Raw genomic sequence first — 20,384 nt, forward strand, 5'->3', positions numbered from 1 at the left:
GCACTTTAAAGACCAACTAAGTTAGTTCTTGGTATGAGCTTTCGTGTGCATGCACACTTCTTCAGATAGGTATCTGAAGAAGTGTGCATGCACACGAAAGCTCATACCAAGAACTAACTTAGTTGGTCTTTAAGGTGCTACTGGAAGTTCTCATTAGGTTTTCCATTCATACATACAGTGGGGAAAGAAAGGTCATTTCTTTGTTCAGGTATCTCACTTTGGTTAGAGAGGGGAGAGAGGTCTGTGGCTCTTGAGATGATGTTGGACTTCAACTCCTATCATCCCCAACTTCAACTGGGCCTGTGAGGCAGATTTAGTCTCTTCAGGAGATCCTGAGGTGGGTTTTATTTCCCCACAGATAAAAGAAAGGGAGGAGGGTTTCTCCAGAAAAAGAGCCTCCTACAAATGTGTAGAGTTCAGCTCCTGAGGCAGCATCAAAAAAAGACACACATTCCCCTTCATAGTCCAGAGTTACCCGGATCCTCCTGGGCTCCTCACTCAGGGAGAGATGGGAAACAGGGGAGGTGCAGGCCAAGTACTCATCTCCCCTCTTCCCCACAGCCCAGATCCCTCCCTCAGGACAAAAGGCAAAGTTGTCCTTTCTCCTCACAGACTCCCTAGCGATCCCCACAACCCATTCTCCCTCACTTCCCACAGTGACTTCCCAGAAATGTCTGCCTGCTGTGAATCCCTCACGTCCCAGCACACAAGGCCCGTTGCTGAACCTCTCGGGATTTTTAGGCAGGCGTGGCTTTTTGTCTCTCCTTCTCACGCTTTTCTGATCCTCGGACAGGATGAGGCTGGGATGGGCTGTGTCTGGATCCAGAGTGACATTTGCTGTTGAGGGAAGATAAGGAAAAGAGAAGAGAGGCAGAATCAGCCGAGAGTCAGAGATGGGCATCCTGATCCATCTCTCAAAACCCCTCTCAAAGAAATGGGACCTCTTTGCATCACATGCAGGATTGAGACCCTCCCCCCTTCTTCCAGACTCTTATCAGAATAAATATATTCCTTGTTGGCTTTTAAATCGGGATTGGGCCCCTGCTGTCAATCCAGGCATCTTCCAAGAAGCAAAATCACCCAGTAAATCTTTATTCAGCTCTAAGTGAAGGAGAAGGAGAAAGGGATTGGAAGGGGCAGGGGAGGAAGGAATTTGCCCTCATCTGATACTCTCTGGGTGAATTGGTCATTTGGGGCTTCAGGGATGTGAGGGGTGAGAGCCCCCCAGTTCAGGTAAGGAGAGAACAACCACAAAATCTTTAATGCCCTCACTAAGGTTTACCTTTAAGGTTACCATTACAGTGGTACTTTGGTTCTCGAACTTAATCCATTCTGTTAGTCCATTCAACTCCCGAAACCTGCACTCAAGCGGAAGCTGCATTGGATGTCCAGCTTCCAAAAAATGTTTGCAAACTGGAACACTTACTTCCGAGTTTATAGTTTTCAGGAGCCAATTTGTTCAGCAGCTAAGCCGTTCAAAGAACCAAGGTACCACTGTACCTATTTCTGCTTCAGTTGGAGGTAGGACTAATTCTGGCTCAAGGGTCACATTTCAATCTGGGAAAGAAGCAAAATTAAGCAACCAAGAAGATTTTCTTGCCTTGTGAACTTCTGAACTTTCCTTCCATGTTGTTTTCTTACAAACATGATACCACTTCGTGCACATTTGCTATCTTGAAGCCTGCCAAAGTCTCCCTGGGTTTGACAGTTGTTGTTTTAAAGCTCAGATATTGTACTGAAAGCACACCTGCATTTGTATTTCCGCATGCCTTGAAACAAGCTGTGCCTAAACTGGATCTGTCAGTTTGTAGCTTATCTAGTGAAACTTGGCTGTGGTGGGTGCCTATTGGCTAGTGCCAATATCATCACACACATCTCCTCCTCCTCCTCCCACCCCCAGAGCAGTTTGGAAACTATTCTTCAATATTTGTATAAATAATAATCGTAATTGGTAAACCATGAACATATATGTATAAAAGCAAATGCATGATTTTGCTCTCAGTATGTAGCATATCTGCATACAGGGTAGAGGTGGAGCACCCAGCAAAATGTCATCCTGAATGAAACTGTGCACAGGGACAGAATGCAAAGTTGTGACTGCAAAGAGATTACAAAAAGGACCTGAAGACATTTTATTGTGATGACTGTAATTTTAGATGCAGCTGCTCCCTGATTTTAGTTATGATGACTGCATTGAACCAAAAAAGAGACACTGAAGAGCTCCAGAAACTGAGTGAATGGGTGGTAAAATGGCAAATGCAATTCAATGAAAGTGATGCATTAAACCTTGGGCTCATAGTAGATAGATTGATGAAGATGTTGACCCAGTGTGCAGAAAAAAGCAATTTCCACGCTAGGTTTCAGATGGTTTTTTGTTTTACAATCAAGCAGTGTATAAATTTTATGAAATAAAATAAAATAAAATAAAATAAAATAAAATAAAATAAAATAAAATAAAATAAAATAAAAAACCCATCCTCCAGTGTACTTATGAAGAACTCAAATGCCACTATAAGGCTATTAACCTATTGATGGTTCCAAAGTCTACAGAAAAGATTATCTAACCCCAAAGAAATACCAATGCCCCTCCCTCCTGTGCATTTGGATCTCCATTGGAAATTTACCTTTCTGAAACTGTAGTTTGAATAATACAGCATCTGAAGAAGAAGAAATATATCAAGTTTAAATCTGATTGTCTATTAATGTTCTCCCTGAAATTGGGGTCCATAGCAGAGGGTAGCCCAAGAAATAGCAATCCTGTAATAGGATGCAGGGGGGAGATGGAGACAGCCTTAGTGGTGGGGGAAATTATTAAAGCCAGAATTGTTAAACATCATGAGAAACTAAGCTTGCTGAGGAAGGACTGGCAGAGCTCTCATTCAAAAAGAATTGTAAACAGATGCACAATTTTGGGTGGGGGAAATCCTGCCTTAATACACAGCCTAGTGGGGGTTTTCTTTATTTGAAGGCAGTCACAATTTCTCATACCTCATAATTTTTTTCTGAGGGAAATCCAATGATGGCTGGACCACCAAGAGCAGGCACCCCCAAACTTGGTCCTCCAGATGTTTTTGGGACTACAAATCCCATCATCCCTAACTAGCAGGACCAGTGGTCAGGGATGATGGGAATTGTAGTCCCAGAACATCTGGAGGGCTGAGTTTGGGGATGCCTGACCACGAGTATGATGGTCCTACCCCTGTCTACAGCAAGAGCAAAATACAATACAGTAAGCGCCTGGCAAGCTCTATGTTGCTCTAATACAATGCTGAGCATAAACTCCTTGCAGCCATTATTCAATACCTTTTGTTGTGTATTGAGTCAAAGGATTTTATATCTGTATTATTATTGTCTGTATTTGCATTAGGGTAAAGCAACTGCCTTTTGGTTCCAGAGGGTACAGCTACTATTGGTTCATTTAAGCTGCTGTATTTGGATCTCTTATTGGTTTCCTCCAAAAGGCAGGACTGTGATTGCCTGATATTGTTCCCTCCAAAATGTATCCTTTCTAGCTAGTTCCCTGTCCCTATAAATGTAGCTCTCCCCTCCTCAGGTCTCAGTCTTGTTGCTTTAATAAAGAAGTGTTACTAGAGAACTGTCTCCAGCATATTATGTCAAGAGAGCTGAAATCACAAACCCCACGTCACAACAACTGGTGATGAGGATGGGATCCGGAATGCTGAGGAGCAGTTAAACGCAGCCCTGCCTCAGAGTCCGGATTGTAGCTAAGAACAAGACTCACTGGCCAGCTGAGAAGACGACCCTGCCCACAGGACAATGGAGAGTCCAAGGGTATTGGAGCCCTTCCAGCCATCAGAGCCCCACACGTGGGAAGACTACATCGAACGCTTCGAGTTCTTCGCGGTGGCTCAAGGGATCACCGATGCCAGCAAAAGAAGGGCCACATTCCTGAGCTACTGTGGGCCTGAGATCTTCACGCTGGCCAAGGCATTGCTTGCTCCAGCGAAGCTAAGTGAGACATCTCTCAAAGATATTCCTGCCTGCCTAACAAGCCATTTGGCGCCTACTGAGACCAAGATGGCCCGGCGGATGGAGTTTCATAAGAGGCAGCAGCGTGCTGGGGAGTCTGTATCTGCATTTCTAGCTGAACTGCGGAAGCTCGCTCAGCACTGCGACTTTCAAGATCTGGAAGAGACTCTCCTGGACCGTTTTATCGGTGGTCTGAGCAGCAAGAAAGCCAGAAGACGCATCGTGGCTAAAGAAGAGGTTACCCTTGCTTCAGCCTTGAAGGAGGCCACCGCCATGGAGAATTATGAAAGAGAGGAGCTTGATGCCAGTCGCAGGGTCCCTAAGCCACAGATAGAAGTTGCGCATGCCATGGACGAGCTAGAGGCTACTTCGAGCCAGAGCCCAGTCCGTGGGGTCGAGTCAGTGCGTCAGGCCTGCACAGTGCACAAAGATCACCGAGGCAGGTGCCCTGGTTGTGGCGGAAACCATGAGCGGAAGAGTTGTCATTTCCGGGATGCTATGTGCCGGACGTGCGGGAAGACAGGTCACATCGCCAGGGTCTGTAGATCGGCGGTGTTGGGAGCGACAGGAGCACCTAGACTGGAGCATCGCAGACCGCCCACAGCAACCCACGTTCTACAGGACTGCCACTATGTAACGGAGATCAACGGGAGGGTCGTGCAGTTTCCAGCGCAAGGCAAGGCACACGTCAAGGTGAAGATTGAGGGTCAGCTGTGCGACATGGAGATGGACCCCGGATCTGGATTCACTATCGTGTCGGACCAGACCGCGAGGACATTCTTCCCCAGGGGTAAGTTGCCACCTCTGGAGCCCTTCCCGGCAACTTTGCAGTCATACTCAGCGGGCAGCATCCATGTCATGGGAATGTGTGCCGTGAGAGTACAGTTCCGGGACAAACAGGCGGTACTCAAACTGGTGATTGCGAAGGGCAGTCGCCCAAGTCTCCTGGGCACTGACTGGTTCCCCGCCCTGGGACTGAGTATATCAGGGCTTAATTCAATCCAAACCTGCCCTGAGATGAGTGAGGCATTATGCAAAGAATTTGCTGGTCTCCTTAATGGAAAACTGGGTTGTTATAAAGGGCCCCCAGTTGACTTCGAATTGGACCCTGGGGTGGCCCCAATCCGACTCAAACCAAGGCGAGTGCCATTTGCACTGCAACCCAAGATCGAAGCAGAGCTGGATAAATTGGTCAAGCAGGGAGTTCTCTCACCCGTGGACTCCGCTAAGTGGGAGACTCCAATCGTCACGCCCCTTAAAGCAAATGGGGAAGTCAGGACCTGTGCTGATTACAAATGTACTATCAATAAGGCACTCAGGGGAAACTCATACCCCATTCCAGTCGTATCACATCTGTTGGCTAAACTGGCTGGGGGCAAGGTGTTCGCCAAAATTGACCTGGCACAAGCTTACCAACAGCTGCCAGTAACCCCACAATCAGCGGAAGCACAGACTATTGTCACACATAAAGGGGCGTTCAGAGTTAACAGATTACAATTTGGAGTTTGTGTGGCCCCAGGGATTTTTCAAGGGCTCATGGAACGCCTGTTAAGAGGTCTGCCGGGGGTCTTGCCATTTTTTGATGACGTTTTGATTGCTGGAAAAGACCCACAGGAACTGGTTGCGCGTGTCCGTGCAGTGTTGCTCAAGTTCAAGGAGGTGGGATTGCAACTAAAAAAGGAAAAATGCAGTTTTGGGGTGCCAACTGTAGATTTCTTGGGGTTTAAAATTGATGCATCAGGCATCCACCCCACAGATGCTAAGGTTAAGGCCATCATCGAGGCACCACGACCACAGAACAAGACGGAGTTGCAGTCATTCCTGGGACTTATTAACTTTTATCATTCGTTCTTACCCCAGAAAGCTTCGGTAGCTGAACCATTACATAGACTGTTGCAGAAAAGGAATGTGTGGCGATGGGGGCAGGAGCAGCAGAAGGCTTTTGACTCCTTGCGAGGAATGCTGAGTAGTAGGAGCGTCCTTGCTCATTATGATGAATCGAAGCCGCTGGTCCTGGCATGTGATGCCTCTCAATACGGTCTGGGGGCGGTGCGGAGTCATAGGGAACCGGATGGGTCGGAAAAGCCCATCTCTTTCTATTCCCGTACGTTGTCGGCCACGGAGCGCAACTATGCTCAAATTGACAAAGAGGCACTTGCAATTGTGGCAGGAATCAAAAAGTTCCATGATTATGTGTACGGTCGCCATTTCTCCATTGAAACGGACCACAAACCACTGTTAGGGTTGTTCAACCCGAACAAACAAACGCCACAAATTCTCTCCCCCAGAATGTTGCGTTGGTCTATATTCCTGAACGGGTTCCAGTACACCTTGACCCATGTGCCGGGGAAGCGGTTGTGCCACGCTGATGCGCTGAGTCGATTGCCCCTTCCTGGCAGGAGCAATGAGGATCCTGCTCCAGCGGAGCACATAATGATGCTGGAAACACTTCCGGGGGCTCCTGTAACGGCTACTGATATAGCTGAGAAAACGAGGAAAGATGCTGTTCTCTCCCGTGTGCTCACTTGGGTGGGGAGGGGGTGGCCAGGTGGCCCGCATGAAGACAAATTCAGGCCTTACGCGACAAGGCAGCACGAGCTGTCCATGCATAAGGGTTGTCTCCTGTGGGGAGATAGGGTGATCATCCCAGCACCACTGAGAAACAAGGTTCTTGAGACGCTTCACATGGGACACCCGGGAATGGTCAGGATGAAGTCGCTAGCCCGATGTTATGTGTGGTGGCCTAGAATGGACCAGAACATAGAACAATGGGTACGAACATGCAAGGCATGCCAAGAGGTGCGGCCAGAAGTGGCCAGAGCACCAGTTCACTGGTGGGAGCAGTCCAGATCTCCCTGGAGCCGGCTGCACTTAGATTTTGCTGGGCCATTCCAGGGGAAGGTCTTTTTGGTTATCGTCGATGCATATTCCAAATGGTTAGAAGTGGCGATGGTCCCTAGCATGGCATCAGCTGCCGTAATCAAGGTGTTGAGGCAGCTGTTTGCAACCCACGGGTTACCTGAGACCATTGTATCAGACAATGGGGTAGCTTTTGTATCCCAAGAATTCAGGGCATTCTTGGCTGATAACTTCATAAGAGGGGTCACATCCGCGCCCTTTCACCCATCCTCCAATGGGCAGGCGGAGCGCATGGTAAGAACAGCCAAAGAATCCATTGCGCGCTTAATGGAGGGTAACTGGTCAGCTCGCATCGCGCGAATGTTATTTTTGCAGCATGCGACGCCATGTACTGCAACGGGCAAGTCGCCAGCTGAGCTGCTCTTGGGTAGAAGACTGGTAACGGTGCTGGATTATGTCCACCCGGATAAAATGCCAAACCGTAATGCAAGAGCAACCCCCCAGGCTGAGACTGACACAACAAGGTATCTCGCCCCTGAAGATCTGGTCTGGGTGAGGAACTATTCACGAGGTTCGCGGTGGGTGGCTGGTGTGGTCACCCGGGCTAGTGGACCTGTGTCCTATTATGTGACCTTGGAAAATGGGCAAGTTTGGAAGAGACATATAGATCAGCTGAGGCGCCGGGCGCTCAGCAGAGAGGAGTCTGATAATTCATCCCTGGCTAACGACGCAGAGCTGCAAGACCAGGGTGAAAATGGCCCAGAGGTGCAGTCACCAGGGGCTTCAGCAAATGAACCAGGGTCTGCTGGTCCTCAGGATGACGAGGTACAGGTAGGGGACCCTGAGATGTCTGGGACTCCATCTGTTCCTGACGAAACCCCTATAGCAGCCCCCCTACCACAGGTGACACCCAATCCAGAACCGGCAACACCTGTTGTCAGGAGATCAAGTAGAAGTTGTAGGACCCCACAGTACCTGAGAGATTACGTCTGCTGTGCTCACTAGGGGGGGAGGGGTGTTGTGTATTGAGTCAAAGGATTTTATATCTGTATTATTATTGTCTGTATTGCATTAGGGTAAAGTAACTGCCTTTTGGTTCCAGAGGGTACAGCTACTATTGGTTCATTTAAGCTGCTGTATTTGGATCCTCTGTCTTATTGGTTTCCTCCAAAAGGCAGGACTGTGATTGCCTGAGATTGTTCCCTCCAAAATGTATCCTTTCTAACTTGTTCCCTGTCCCTATAAATGTAGCTCTCCCCTCCTCAAGTCTCAGTCTTGTTTGCTTTAATAAAGAAGTGTTACTAGAGAACTGTCTCCAGCATATTATGTCAAGAGAGCTGAAATCACAAACCCCACGCCACAACAAAGAGATTACAAAAAGGAGCTGAAGACATTTTATTGTGATGACTGTAATTTTAGATGCTGCTGCTCCCTGATTTTAGTTATGATGACTGCATTGAACCAAAAAAGAGACTCTGAAGAGCTCCAGAAACTGAGTGAATGGGTGGTAAAATGCCAAATGCAATTCAACGAAAGTGATGCATGAAACCTTGGGCTCATAGTAGAGAGATTGATGAAGATGTTGACCCAGTGTGCAGAAAAAAGCAATTTCCACGCTAGGTTTCAGATGGTTTTTTGTTTTACAATCAAGTAGTGTATAAATTTTATGAAATAAAATAAAATAAAAAACCCATCCTCTGGTCATTCAGTGTACTTATGAAGAACTCAAATGCCACTATAAGGCTATTAACCTATTGATGGTTCCAAAGTCTACAGAAAAGATTATCTAACCCCTAAGAAATACCAGTGCCCCTCCCTCCTGTGCATTTGGATCTCCATTGGAAATTTACCTTTCTGAAACTGTAGTTTGAATAACACAGCATCTGAAGAAGAAGAAATATATCAAGTTTAAATCTGATTGTCTATTAATGTTCTCCCTGAAATTGGGGTCCATAACAGAGGGTAGCCCAAGAAATAGCAATCCTGTAATAGGATGCAGGGGGGAGATGGAGGCAGCCTTAGTGGTGGGGGAAATTATTAAAGCCAGAATTGTTAAACATCATGAGAAACTAAGCTTGCTGAGGAAGGACTGGCAGAGTTCTCATTCAAAAAGAATTGTAAACAGATGCACAATTTTGGGTGGGGGAATCCTGCCTTAATACACAGTCTAGTGTGGGTTTTCTTTATTTGAAGGCAGTCACAATTTCTCATACCCCATAATTTTTTTCTGAGGGAAATCCAATGATGGCTGGACCACCAAGAGCAGGCACCCCCAAACTTGGCCCTTCAGATGTTTTGGGACTACAACTCCCATCATCCCTAGCTAACAGGACCAGTGGTCAGGGATGATCGGAGTTGTAGTCCCAAAACATCTGGAGGGCCGAGTTTGGGGGTGCCTGACCACGAGTATGATGGTCCTACCACTGTCTACAGCAAGAGCAAAATACAATAGAGTAAGCGCCTGGCAAGCTCTATGTTGGTCTAATGCAATGCTGAGCATAAACTCCTTGCAGCCATTCTTCAATACCTTTGAACTGCTTTATCACGTCCTGCAGATGGAGATTCACATCACAAAATCTGGAGGTCTTCCATTTTAGCTTTAGAGGGAAAGCCAGCAGATTCTGCAGTCTCTCTCTTCTCTCATACCTGATGAAAAAGAATGTAATTGTGTTAAAATTAGGCTTTAAGACCTAGATAAAAATATTCAAAGTTAGGGACAAAATATTGGAAATATGTATTATAAGAATTGAAACAAGGTGATAAGTTGCTGGCTAAAGTTTTATAAATGTGGAACGTAAGAGCGGGAGATGTGAGGAAGTCCAAAGGATGAAGAAAAGATGGGTATGACAAGATGTTAAATTTTATGTTTGTTGCTTCTTTCTGTCTATTATCTGTTTGTTCTATCTTTTCTCTATTGTATTAAAAAATTCTTAATAAAAATTTTAAAAAAAAAAAAGAATGTTAAACTTTCAAAGTCATAATTCCTAGTAAAGGAAAAGAAAAAAGAGGAGGAAGAAAATGGTAAAAAGCCTAGAGGGACAGGAAGGCACAGAGGAAGAGATTTCCCCTTACTACAGACTTCACAGCCAGACACTGGAGGGCCAGAATAGCTACCCCAGGCCTCCCCCCACGTACATCTATTCAACACCATCAGGTAATATTGTAATACTCAGTTTCTCTGCCCCAACTTCACTTCATTGATTTCCACAAGAAAGTGGCATGAATTATTCTGAGTGCGATGACATTACAACACACATTTCCTTTCTCTAGGTGTCACCAGTGAAGGTGTGGAGAAGAAAAAGATGGCTGCTGTGACCTTTAATCTGAACTTGAGTGGTACATGGGGGTTTGCTGGAGTGTGACTGAACTGGTGTATCTTGAGAGGAACAACTTAAACACTGGTTGCTCCAAAGAATGTAACTTTCTCCTGTTGTGTGGAAGTATAGAGTAGCCACTTTCTTAGCAAGACTTGTGCAAGGTTAAAATATTGGTTTCTTGAGGCTGCTGGTATCATGGTTGGACAACTTAGATTACTTTTGCTCTAGCACCAGATGGTCTCAGAGGCTGAGGTAGTTCTTCCACAGATGTACAACAAAATCAAATTTTCCAGTAGGGAAGGAATTCCAAAGAGCTCTATGCAAGGGGTAACAGAGGAGAAACTGAGGGGCATCCTCCAGGACCCTCGCCCACAGAGACCCCTGGTGTGTCTCCAAGCCTTGTTCTATCTCTCCCACAAGAGTATTCAATGAAAGAGTTTTAAGTATAGCAGGTGAAAAAGCCCTCATGAGAAACGGCTTCCTGCCCTCTCTGGCAAATGCTGCCATGCCGAGGCAGTGGTAGTCAGGGTCTGTCATGGAAGCAGAGCAGTTCATGGGCCCTCTCCATGCCTGGCGTGGTCAAGGGTATGCCTCTGAGGTGCCTATTCCTTCAGTCAGTGGCCGTTCCCCGTGTCCTTGGCTGTGACAAATTGCAGGTGGGGAGAATGTGACAATGTGAGACAGGCACGCAGCCCAGGCCAACCAGAATTAAGCCTTCCCACTGCTGAGGTGCTGGCTCAGGAAGATGGGAACCACTCACTCCAGAACCTGCTGCCTGAGGCCTTTGTTCCATTGCTCAAAACAAAATCCAACTTTGCCTTCCTTATGGCTTTTGAAGAGCAAGTCAATGAATACAACATCCAATAATAATAATAATAATAATAATAATTTATTATTTATACCCTGCCCATCTGGCTGGGCCTCCCCAGCCACTCTGGGCGGCTTACAGAAAAACCAAAAATACAGTAAAATATCACACGTTAAAAACTTCCCTGAAGAGGGCTGCCTTAAGATGTCTTCTGAATGTCAGGTAGTTGTTTATCACTTTGACATCTGCTGGAAGGGCGTTCCACAGGGCGGGCGCCACTACCGAGAAGGCCCTCTGCCTGGTTCCCTGTAGCTTTGCTTCTCACAATGAGGGAACCGCCAGAAGGCCCTCGGCGCTGGACCTCAGCGTCCAGGCAGAATGATGGGGGTGGAGACGCTCCTTCAGGTATACTGGACCGAGGCCGTTTAGGGCTTTAAAGGTCAGCACCAACACTTCGAATTGTGCTCGGAAACATACTGGGAGCCAATGTAGGTCTTTCAAGACCGGTGTTATATGGTCTTGGCGGCCGCTCCCAGTCACCAGTCTAGCTGCCGCATTCTGGATTAGTTCTAGTTTCTGAGTCACCTTCAAAGGTAGCCCCACGTAGAGTGCATTGCAGTAGTCCAAGCGGGAGATAACCAGAGCATGCACCACTCTGGCGAGACAGTCTGCAGGCAGATAGGGTCTCAGCCTACGTACCAGATGGAGCTGGTAAACAGCTGCCCTGGACACAGATTTGACCTGTGCTTCCATGGACAGCTGTGAGTCCAAAATGACTCCCAGGCTGCGCACCTGGTCCTTCAGGGGCACAGTTACCCCATTCAGGACCAGGGAATCCTCCACACCTGCCAGCCTCCTGTCCCCCAAACACAGTACTTCTGTCTTGTCAGGATTCAACCTCAATCTGTTAGCCGCCATCCATCCTCCAACCACCTCCAGACACTCACACAGGACCTTCACCGCCTTCACTGGTTCTGATTTAAAAGAGAGGTAGAGCTGGGTATCATCCGCATACTGATGAACACCCAGCCCAAACCTCCTGATGATCTCTCCCAGCGGCTGCATGTAGATGTTGAAAAGCATGGGGGAGAGGACAGAACCCTGAGGCACCCCACAAGTGAGAGCCCAGGGGTCTGAACACTCATCCCCCACACCACTTTCTGAACACGGCCCAGGAGGAAGGAGCGGAACCACTGTATGACAGTGCCCCCAGCTCCCAGCCCCTCAAGACGGTCCAGAAGGATGTTATGGTTGATGGTATCAAACGCCGCTGAGAGATCCAGCAGAACTAGGAAACAGCTCTCACCTTTGTCCCTAGCCCGCCGGAGATCATCAACCAGTGCGACCAAGGCAGTTTCAGTCCCATGATGAGGCCTGAATCCCGACTGGAAGGGATCCAAATGGTCCGCTTCTTCCAGGCGTGCCTGGAGTTGTTCAGCAACCGCTCGCTCAATCACCTTGCCCAAGAATGGAAGATTTGAGACTGGGCGATAGTTGGCCATCGTGGCCGCATCTAAAGATGGTTTTTTAAGAAGCGGTTTAATAACCGCCTCTTTCAGCGGGTCTGGGAAGGCTCCCTCACGGAGGGAAGCATTCACCACCCCACGAAGCCCATCGCCCAGTCCTTCCCGGCTAGCTTTTATAAGCCAGGATGGGCAAGGATCCAGGAGACAGGTGGTTGGTTTCACTCGTCCAAGCAGCCTGTCCACATCCTCGGAGGTAACAGATTGGAATTGATCCCACTCAACTTGACTAGACAGAACTCTAGCACTCTCCCGCCCCGGTCCTGCTCCCACGGTGGAGTCTACTTCTTCCCGAATCTGAGCGATTTTATCTGCAAAAAACTTTGCAAAATCATTGCAGGAGAACATGTGGCCCGTACTGGGCCCCGATGTTGCAGGTGGTTCCGCTAAATTGTGAACCACCTGAAAAAGTCTCCAACAGGAGCCTCCAGCAATGTGTGGTTGGGGTAGGGAGGAAGCAGTGTTTTGGTCCTTATTCTTGGGTTCTTGCTACAAGTTCAAAAGAGAGGCCCCTATCTGTGCCAGTGAAATGATACAGAGGGTGGAGTCCTACTGTCTCTTTGTTGGGTGCCTGGAGGGCCAGGTTTTTTGTCCTTCTGGACTTTCCCCAGCCTTACGGAGTGATGCTAACGGAAATAAGCAGGATCCACTCACCTCTGCAAGGTGCTTCTCACATCCTAGAGGGGGAAAGAGAAAGGAATTCACTGCGCACCACAGGCCACATTATGAAACCCCTTCAGCCCTGGGATGGATGGACTCTGGCCCTCTGATGTCAGTCTGACGCAAATTAAGAATGGATAAATATGAAGAAATCTGGAAGGAATACTTAAGTGATAAGGCGGACAGTGGTGGGAAGTAGGGGGAGGAGAGGTGGGGAAATATTGTTATAAAGGTGTAGTTATAGGTACATCAGTACTCAAATCTGAATTGTTAAATTGTGTTATTAGTGTTATTGTGGTTTTTGTGGTATATGGTTTTTTTTTTTGGTTGTTGTTTGCATTGAAAAAATGATTAAATATTTTTTTTAAAAAAAAATGTAATGGAGGTGCAGAAGCCCTTTCATGCCGAAGCTGGTGGCTGATAGGGGTGGAAATCGTTGTTTGGTGGCCGACGAGGCAGGGCTCCGGGCTCTGAGACTCTATCAGTGAGACAGCCTCGATCTACAACTGCTTAAAGCTGCAGATTCCCTTTAAATTCGGACAATTGGATCAAAGTGAAGGGGCACCTCTCTTGACAAGATGTCAACAAAGCTGCAGGTGATTGATTGAATGTGGCGTGAAGGTCAAAAAGATGGATTAACTTTGTTGCATGCACTTGCAAAGTTGTTTGATTAAAGGGAAAGGACAGAGCTGTGTTATTGCAAAGGTTCCCCAGGGACTACTCTGTTCTCACCCCCAGACCTGTGGATAAGACTCTAGAATGGAGAATATGGGTTACAACTGGATATGAGAAAGCATCTGCGTGGAATAAGAATGTTACTTTTGTTAATTAAAGCTGTTGATGTACTTTGCAAAGGAAAATGAGCCTGAACCTGGCAACACGAAGAACAGAATGTGATCTGTATGATTCTGGCTGAATAGGGGGGCGGGGCGAGGAATGTATTACAAAATGTTAAAGCTTCATGGGTATAAGTTTCATTTCCCCCTCAGTACTTGGCATGCTCCGTTGGCGCTGCCCTGTGACAGGGTCTTTTTAGTGCTGGTTGTGGAAGGCCCTCCCTAGGGAGGTGCATCTGCCTCCATCAGCTGAGTCCCTTTACTACTTGTATAGATGCAAGAGGGACATAAAGGTTTGGAGAAAGCCTCGTCCCCAAGTTGAGCCTTGTGCTGTTCATGCCGCCGTTTTACCTGCAGGAGTTCACTCTCTGGCTGCTGACTCTTCTCCTCCATCTCCTGGATGATCCTCTCAAGAGAGGAGAGTTCACTGGAGAGTCTGGCCAGCTGCTCATCTCTTCTCCCTTCAATCTCCTTCTCCACCTCTTCGATCTGATTCAGCAGGTGTACTTCTTGTTCTTTAAGAAACCGGTACAGTTTTCTGAACTTCTCCATTATCTTCTGCCTCTCGGTTTCTGTTAATTTCTGCAAGAAGCAGGAAGAAAGAGAATAAGAGTCTGGAATATGGTCTCAGTCTTTACAACATCAGGAGGAGAGTTATGAAAATTCCACTGGGAGGACACTTCCTTTTTTCAAAGACATGAAACCAGTGCTCAGGGCTTATTCACATTTCCTATTAAATTTGGGTTTTCTATGGACATTTGCTTCAATTTAGCAGCAAGCGGCAGTTTTCACTGGGAAGGTGTGGGGAAAGGGGAAACCTGCTTGGACTCATGCTTTCTAGGCTCAGGACAAGTGGAAGTGTGGACAAGCCCTCAGTTGATAAGGAAGTCCTCTTCTTCAGGTTTTAAAGTAAACACAGTAGGTAGGCAGCAGGGTTGAACACACTAGCTCTGCCCTATCCCTTGCCATTTCTGTTGCCATCCACCTTGTGGAAGCAATGGGTTTTTTTTCTATCTATGGACGTTCCTGGTACAATTCTGAACTTGGCATAATTTGCTTTCTACGTTGTTCAGAGAGTTTCCATGGACATAAAACAGTCCTCACTTCACACTGGCTACTAAGCCTCTTGGGATTGCCAATCAGAAGTTCCGTGCAACAGGGTGAGCTCCCATTGCTCTGTCCCAGCTCCTGCCAACCTAGCAGTTCAAAAGCACACCAGTGCAAGTAGATAAATAGTTACCACTGTGGCAGGAAGGTAAACGACATTTTTGTATGCTCTGGTTTCTGTCACGGTGTCCCATTCCACCAGAAGCGGTTTACTCATGCTGGCCACATGACCCGGAAAACTGTCTGTGGGCAAACGCCGGCTCCCACGGCCTGAAAGTGAGATGAGTGCCCAAACCCCATAGTCGCCTTTGACTGGACTTAACTGTCCAGGGGTCCTTTACCTTTACCTTTCTTTCATGACTAGTAAATGACTAGAAACAGAGGAGAAGTGGGGCGGATCTAGCCTGTACATCCCCAGCACTGCTCTGTTTACTTTAAAGTCTTGAGTCGACTTGAGCTTCCTAAAGATTAAAGATAGTGCACATTTAGAAAGACATTTCTTTTAGAATCTGTAAGGCAAATCAGAAGGTTGCAACTAATTTATGTTCTGTGTATCTGAGCTGCCTCATGGGGAAGAGTTTCAGTTCAGCTTGGCTTCAAATGCAAAATTACCTCATTAGCAGTTTCTGGGGAAAAACATGCAGAGAGAAACTCAGCAATTTTTTGAAATTCACATTTCTTTGAATTTCGAAATGCAGTTCTTCAGCCAAGTAATAACTACAGAAATGCATATACTAAGGTAAAGTGTGCCTTAAAATGCATTTATTAAGGCATAGAAAAAGGAATAATATTAGGGGAAATTGCTTTGCAAAAAATGTGTATAGAAGGCATAATTGCATGCAACTACTACTACTATTATTTTCTTATACCCACCCATCTGACTGAGTTGCCCTGGCCACTCTGTGTGGCTTCCAGCAAAAATACGGGAGGGGGGGGAGGAGACCACATCAAACATGAAAAGCTGCCTTCAGATGTCTACAAAAAGTTATATAATTATATAACTCTTTATAAAGCTATATATAGTTGTTTAAAACATGTTAGCAGAAATTGCACTAAGATGCTGATTGATTTTCATGAGGACTTTAAAAAAAATAATAACTACTCCTAGTGACACTTACAAGGAGATCTTGGCTTTCTTTTTCTGTGTCAGCTTGACAGGCCAGAATTGTTTCTCTCTCTTTCCTCAGAATCTCCAGATGGCTGCAGATCAGTCCCTAAAGAGGAAACAAAAGCTCAGATTGTGATTGCGACTGAGAGTAGCATCTGCAAAGGCTCTTGTTGTTGTTTAGCCGTTTAGTCGTGTCCGACTCTTCGTGACCCCATGGACCAGAGCACGCCAGGCACTCCTGTCTTCCACTGCCTCCCGCAGTTTGGTCAAACTCATGCTGGTAGCTTCGAGAACACTGTCCAACCACCTCGTCCTCTGTCGTCCCCTTCTCCTTGTGCCCTCCATCTTTCCCAACATCAGGGGGGTCTTTTCCAGGGAGCCTTCTCTTCTCATGAGGTGGGCAAAGTATTGAAACCTCAGCTTCAGTATGTGTCCTTCCAGTGAGCACTCAGGGCTGATTTCCTTCAGAATGGAGAGGTTTGATCTTCTTGCAGTCCATGGGACTCTCAAGAGTCTCCTCCAGCACCATAAAAGCACACTTTTTAATGAGAACTAAGAACTGTGTCTCCTCACCCTGATCTAACCCCTGATCCCCAGTTGCTGCTATGTTGTGGAGAAAAGGTTTTCATTTGAAGGGTCAGAAGTAAATACAGCAGTGACTCTCCAGTGTGGTAGAGTATTTGCTTTTGAATACTGGAAACCTCAGGAGGGGGCAGTGCTGTTGTGCTCCGGTCCCACCTAATGGCTTCCCAGAAGGGTTACCTAGCTGTCTGACCATGATAAGAGGATGCTGGTCTAGATGGGCCTTTGACTTGACCTAGCCTGGCTCTCCTTTTATTATGGTGCTTGATCTGGAAGGATATGAAACTTGAGGTTTTGGAGGTTTCATCCAGCATGTGTTAGCTTTTGGAAAGTCCTGGATTAAATGCCAATGGCCTCACTGCTAATCTTAAATGAGATTATTTACTAACACATCTGCATCCAGCATAGTTTTGTATTTTTAAGAAATTTGAGTGCTGTCTTCTCTCCGCGCCAGCTGGTGGCTGGTAGCATATTTTTCTTTCTTTCTTTTTTAAAAACATTGTCACCTAGTGTAGGGATGATCGCGGAGTGGGGAGTGGGGTCCAGAGGGAGCACACTCCCCACCCGCAGGCAGCCTCAGCCTGCCTACACCCGTGACCTTGGGGTGCGGAACACACACACCCCTCACAGACAAAGCCACGGCTGTCTGAACATCGTTGCCTCTGTCTAACCTTTTGTGGTCTCAGTAGTCTGCAGTGTCCTGTCTGTAACCTTTGTCTCTGAGACCTTTTGTCTCCTTTGTCATACACTGTGCAAGGGGAAAATGATGCGGTGGAAACAGGTGCCAAAATAACTTTGTACCACCCCACGATCTTGGGACCGGAAGATGTATAAAAGTCACAGCCCAAAATGTATCTGCCTGGTTTGCATATTTGTCTCAATAAAAGGAGGCTCCACAGGGTTGGCCAGCAGCTTGCATGCAGCTCACCTGTGCGCAGATCACCTGCTTTATCAACTCCTGCCTCATGTCCATCACTTCAACCTAGCTCAGGATTAAGGTTTTTAATATTTTACAGCATTTTATATTTTATTGGTGGTGGGGTTCTCCTTAAAACTTACAGTTGTTCTGTGTGTTTCCAAGCTGTTTAACCGTACACAATAACATATCTAATTGCCACGGGAATTGCTTTCCAGCCACATTGAAATATTTCACAAAAAATTGAAAGGATTGCATTACTAAGTGTCAAGATAATTTCCTACCTTGTATTCCTGGGCAGCCTCTTCCTCGAGCACCACAGTGTGCGATTTGTGTTCTGGGGATCGTTCACAAGACACACAAACCAATTTTTCATCTTCTTTGCAGAACAGTTCAAGGTACTTCTTGTGTTTCACACACATATCCTTTCCCCCTTTATTTAACTGCAGGAGTTTAATTTTTTCTACTATACTTGCCAGCTGCCAATTGGGGCGGAAACTCCCTCTCTGCATTTGGGCTCTGCAGATGGGACACTCCAAGTGCCCGATAGCCTGTTCTTCCCGTATCCTGCAATAATTGGTGACACAGCCCTGACAATAGTTATGTCCACAGTCCAAAGTCACTGGATCTGTGAGGTAGTCCTTGCAGATGGGACACAAGGCATCCTGGTCCATGTCCACAGATGGTGATGCTGAGGCCATAGTGGGTGAAGAGTTTGCGGCTTTGTTGATAGAAAGGGAAGCTGTAATATGACAAAGTAAAGAGAAGCAGCTTGAGCAGGGCAGAAACCTGCAAAAACAACTGGGCAATAAAGATTTCCAAATCTCTCTTGTGGGAGTGAGTGTGGCTCACTGTGGCTGAAATAAGAATATTGAGAGGTCCCTTCAAGGGGTTCAGCTACTAAAGGAAGACTGGACCTTCAGAGAGAGCGCACCTTTAAGGTTCATACTGGCTGGGAAATGAACAGAGACCAGACCAAGATATACAAAAGCAAAACAGCTATAAGCCTGATCTTTATTAAAGCTGTTGCAACAGGGTGCTCCCCCAGACGCAGAAGAGAGGAGGAGGACCCAGGACAAAGGTGTGCAAGCCCTTATATGGACTTTGAAATTGCCTACCCTGTAGCTCAAGACCACCCCCAGAAAGATCATACATACATCACAGAAGGGGTGTAGCCCAAGACCACCCCTCAATACTTCATACGTACATCAGAGAAGGGGTGTAGCCCAAGACCACTACCCCAATACATCATACATACATCACAGAAGGGGTGTAGCCCAAGACTACCCTTTGCCTGACACTCAAATGGCGCAAATATATGTTGGATTTGTTTGTTTTCTGAAAACGTCCCTATACGGTCTCAAGCAAAGTGCACGATGCTGGCACTCTAAACTCACTGTGAAAGCAGAGAGCAACTGAAAAACACTGAAAAACAAAGGAACAGGAAACCAGTAACGTCACATCTGTCTCCTGTCTTCCGTGAGACTTCCAACAGCCTGGAATCTCTGGTATGCAAAACAGAGTCTTGTGACTCCAAAGCACTGCACAGTGGCACAAACAGAAACTAACAATATAGGCACCAGTCAAGCCTCTCAGAAAACTGCCAGGGGGCTGGGAGCATCTGTGGAGGAAGTGATTTTCATCAAGACAGCTGGAGAAGGAAAGGAAAGAGTTGGTCCCAGCAAACATTGCACCAACCCTGACCAGTATTTCCTAGCATGTGAAATTTTTGGCATCCTGTCTAGCCTGGCCCTTTGCTTCAAACAGTCTCTGTTAATAGATCTATATTAGGTGAGGTGACTGCCTTTGGTGGCAGGATCCACCGGGCAGAAAATCTGGCCTCCAAGGAATGCATGATTGTGGTACATCCTTGGAGGTCGGATCTGGTACCTCCTCGGCAACCCCCCATCCCAGTGCCTCCTCTGCAGCGGCCTCTCAGTGAACAGGAGAGGCTGCTGATCTCCTCCCAACCCAAAGGCAGGAAATGAGGAGAGGTTTCCTGGTTTCTGGTCCTGGCCAGTGTGATTCAGAGCGGGCCCCTTCCCAACATGTTAAATTGGATGCAGCCATTTCCCACAATTTAATCTAGAAATGTACTGACCTTGGACTGCAGAGCAATGGCATCCACCATGAATTCGTTGCAAATGAGAGGAAGTGATGTTTCCCCTTTGCTTTTTTTTTTTTTTGGCAAAATAGTTTCGATTTTGGACGCTGTTTCTCTCCTCCCCCATTTCCTTTCCATTGCTCCGAAGGTTGCCTTTGGTGCTTGAGTTGGGCTAGCTCTCCTTGTGTCACTCACTATGAGATCTGAGGGAAAGCAACATGGATCTCTGCCTGGTCTAGAAGAGAATGCCTGTGGGCTTCAGAGAGATGCCCTGCTGGCTACTGTGAGAGAGGTTCCTGGACTGTGGAAATGTAAAGAGAAAGAAGTTTATTTTTATCATATGTGCTGGTCTTGTAGTAAGTCAGGTTAAAGCTTACTGGGAAATGATATCTAATGAATTGAAAAAGATGATTAAAATAACTTTGGGGGAAAACCAGAAGCTTTTCTCTTGGGAATTATAGGGTAAAAACAACCTAAACAGTACATAAACTTATTCATGTATGCTACTACAGCAGCAAGAATGTTACTTGCCCCAAAATGGAAAGAGGAAGTCCCAGCGAAAGAAGAATGGATA

At 46.7% G+C, this 20,384-nt stretch overlaps 1 protein-coding gene across 1 annotated transcript; it reads right to left on the reverse strand.

The window, feature by feature from the left end:
• Window positions 1–150: 150 nt before the first annotated feature.
• LOC307208568 (tripartite motif-containing protein 10-like) lies at window positions 151–19,859 on the reverse strand. Its single transcript, XM_079963293.1, has 9 exons — window positions 19,808–19,859; window positions 19,104–19,211; window positions 17,991–18,448; window positions 16,219–16,314; window positions 14,345–14,575; window positions 13,152–13,174; window positions 9,377–9,495; window positions 8,700–8,732; window positions 151–837 (listed from the first exon to the last, which is right to left on the reverse strand). The coding sequence occupies exons 3-9, from the start codon at window positions 18,405–18,407 to the stop codon at window positions 323–325; spliced, it is 1,434 nt and encodes a 477-aa protein (XP_079819419.1). The 5' UTR covers window positions 18,408–18,448; window positions 19,104–19,211; window positions 19,808–19,859; the 3' UTR covers window positions 151–322.
• Window positions 19,860–20,384: the final 525 nt, after the last annotated feature.

This window comes from Podarcis cretensis (assembly GCF_951804945.1).
Source record: "Podarcis cretensis genome assembly, chromosome: 2".
Classification (NCBI taxonomy): Eukaryota; Metazoa; Chordata; class Lepidosauria; order Squamata; family Lacertidae; genus Podarcis; species Podarcis cretensis.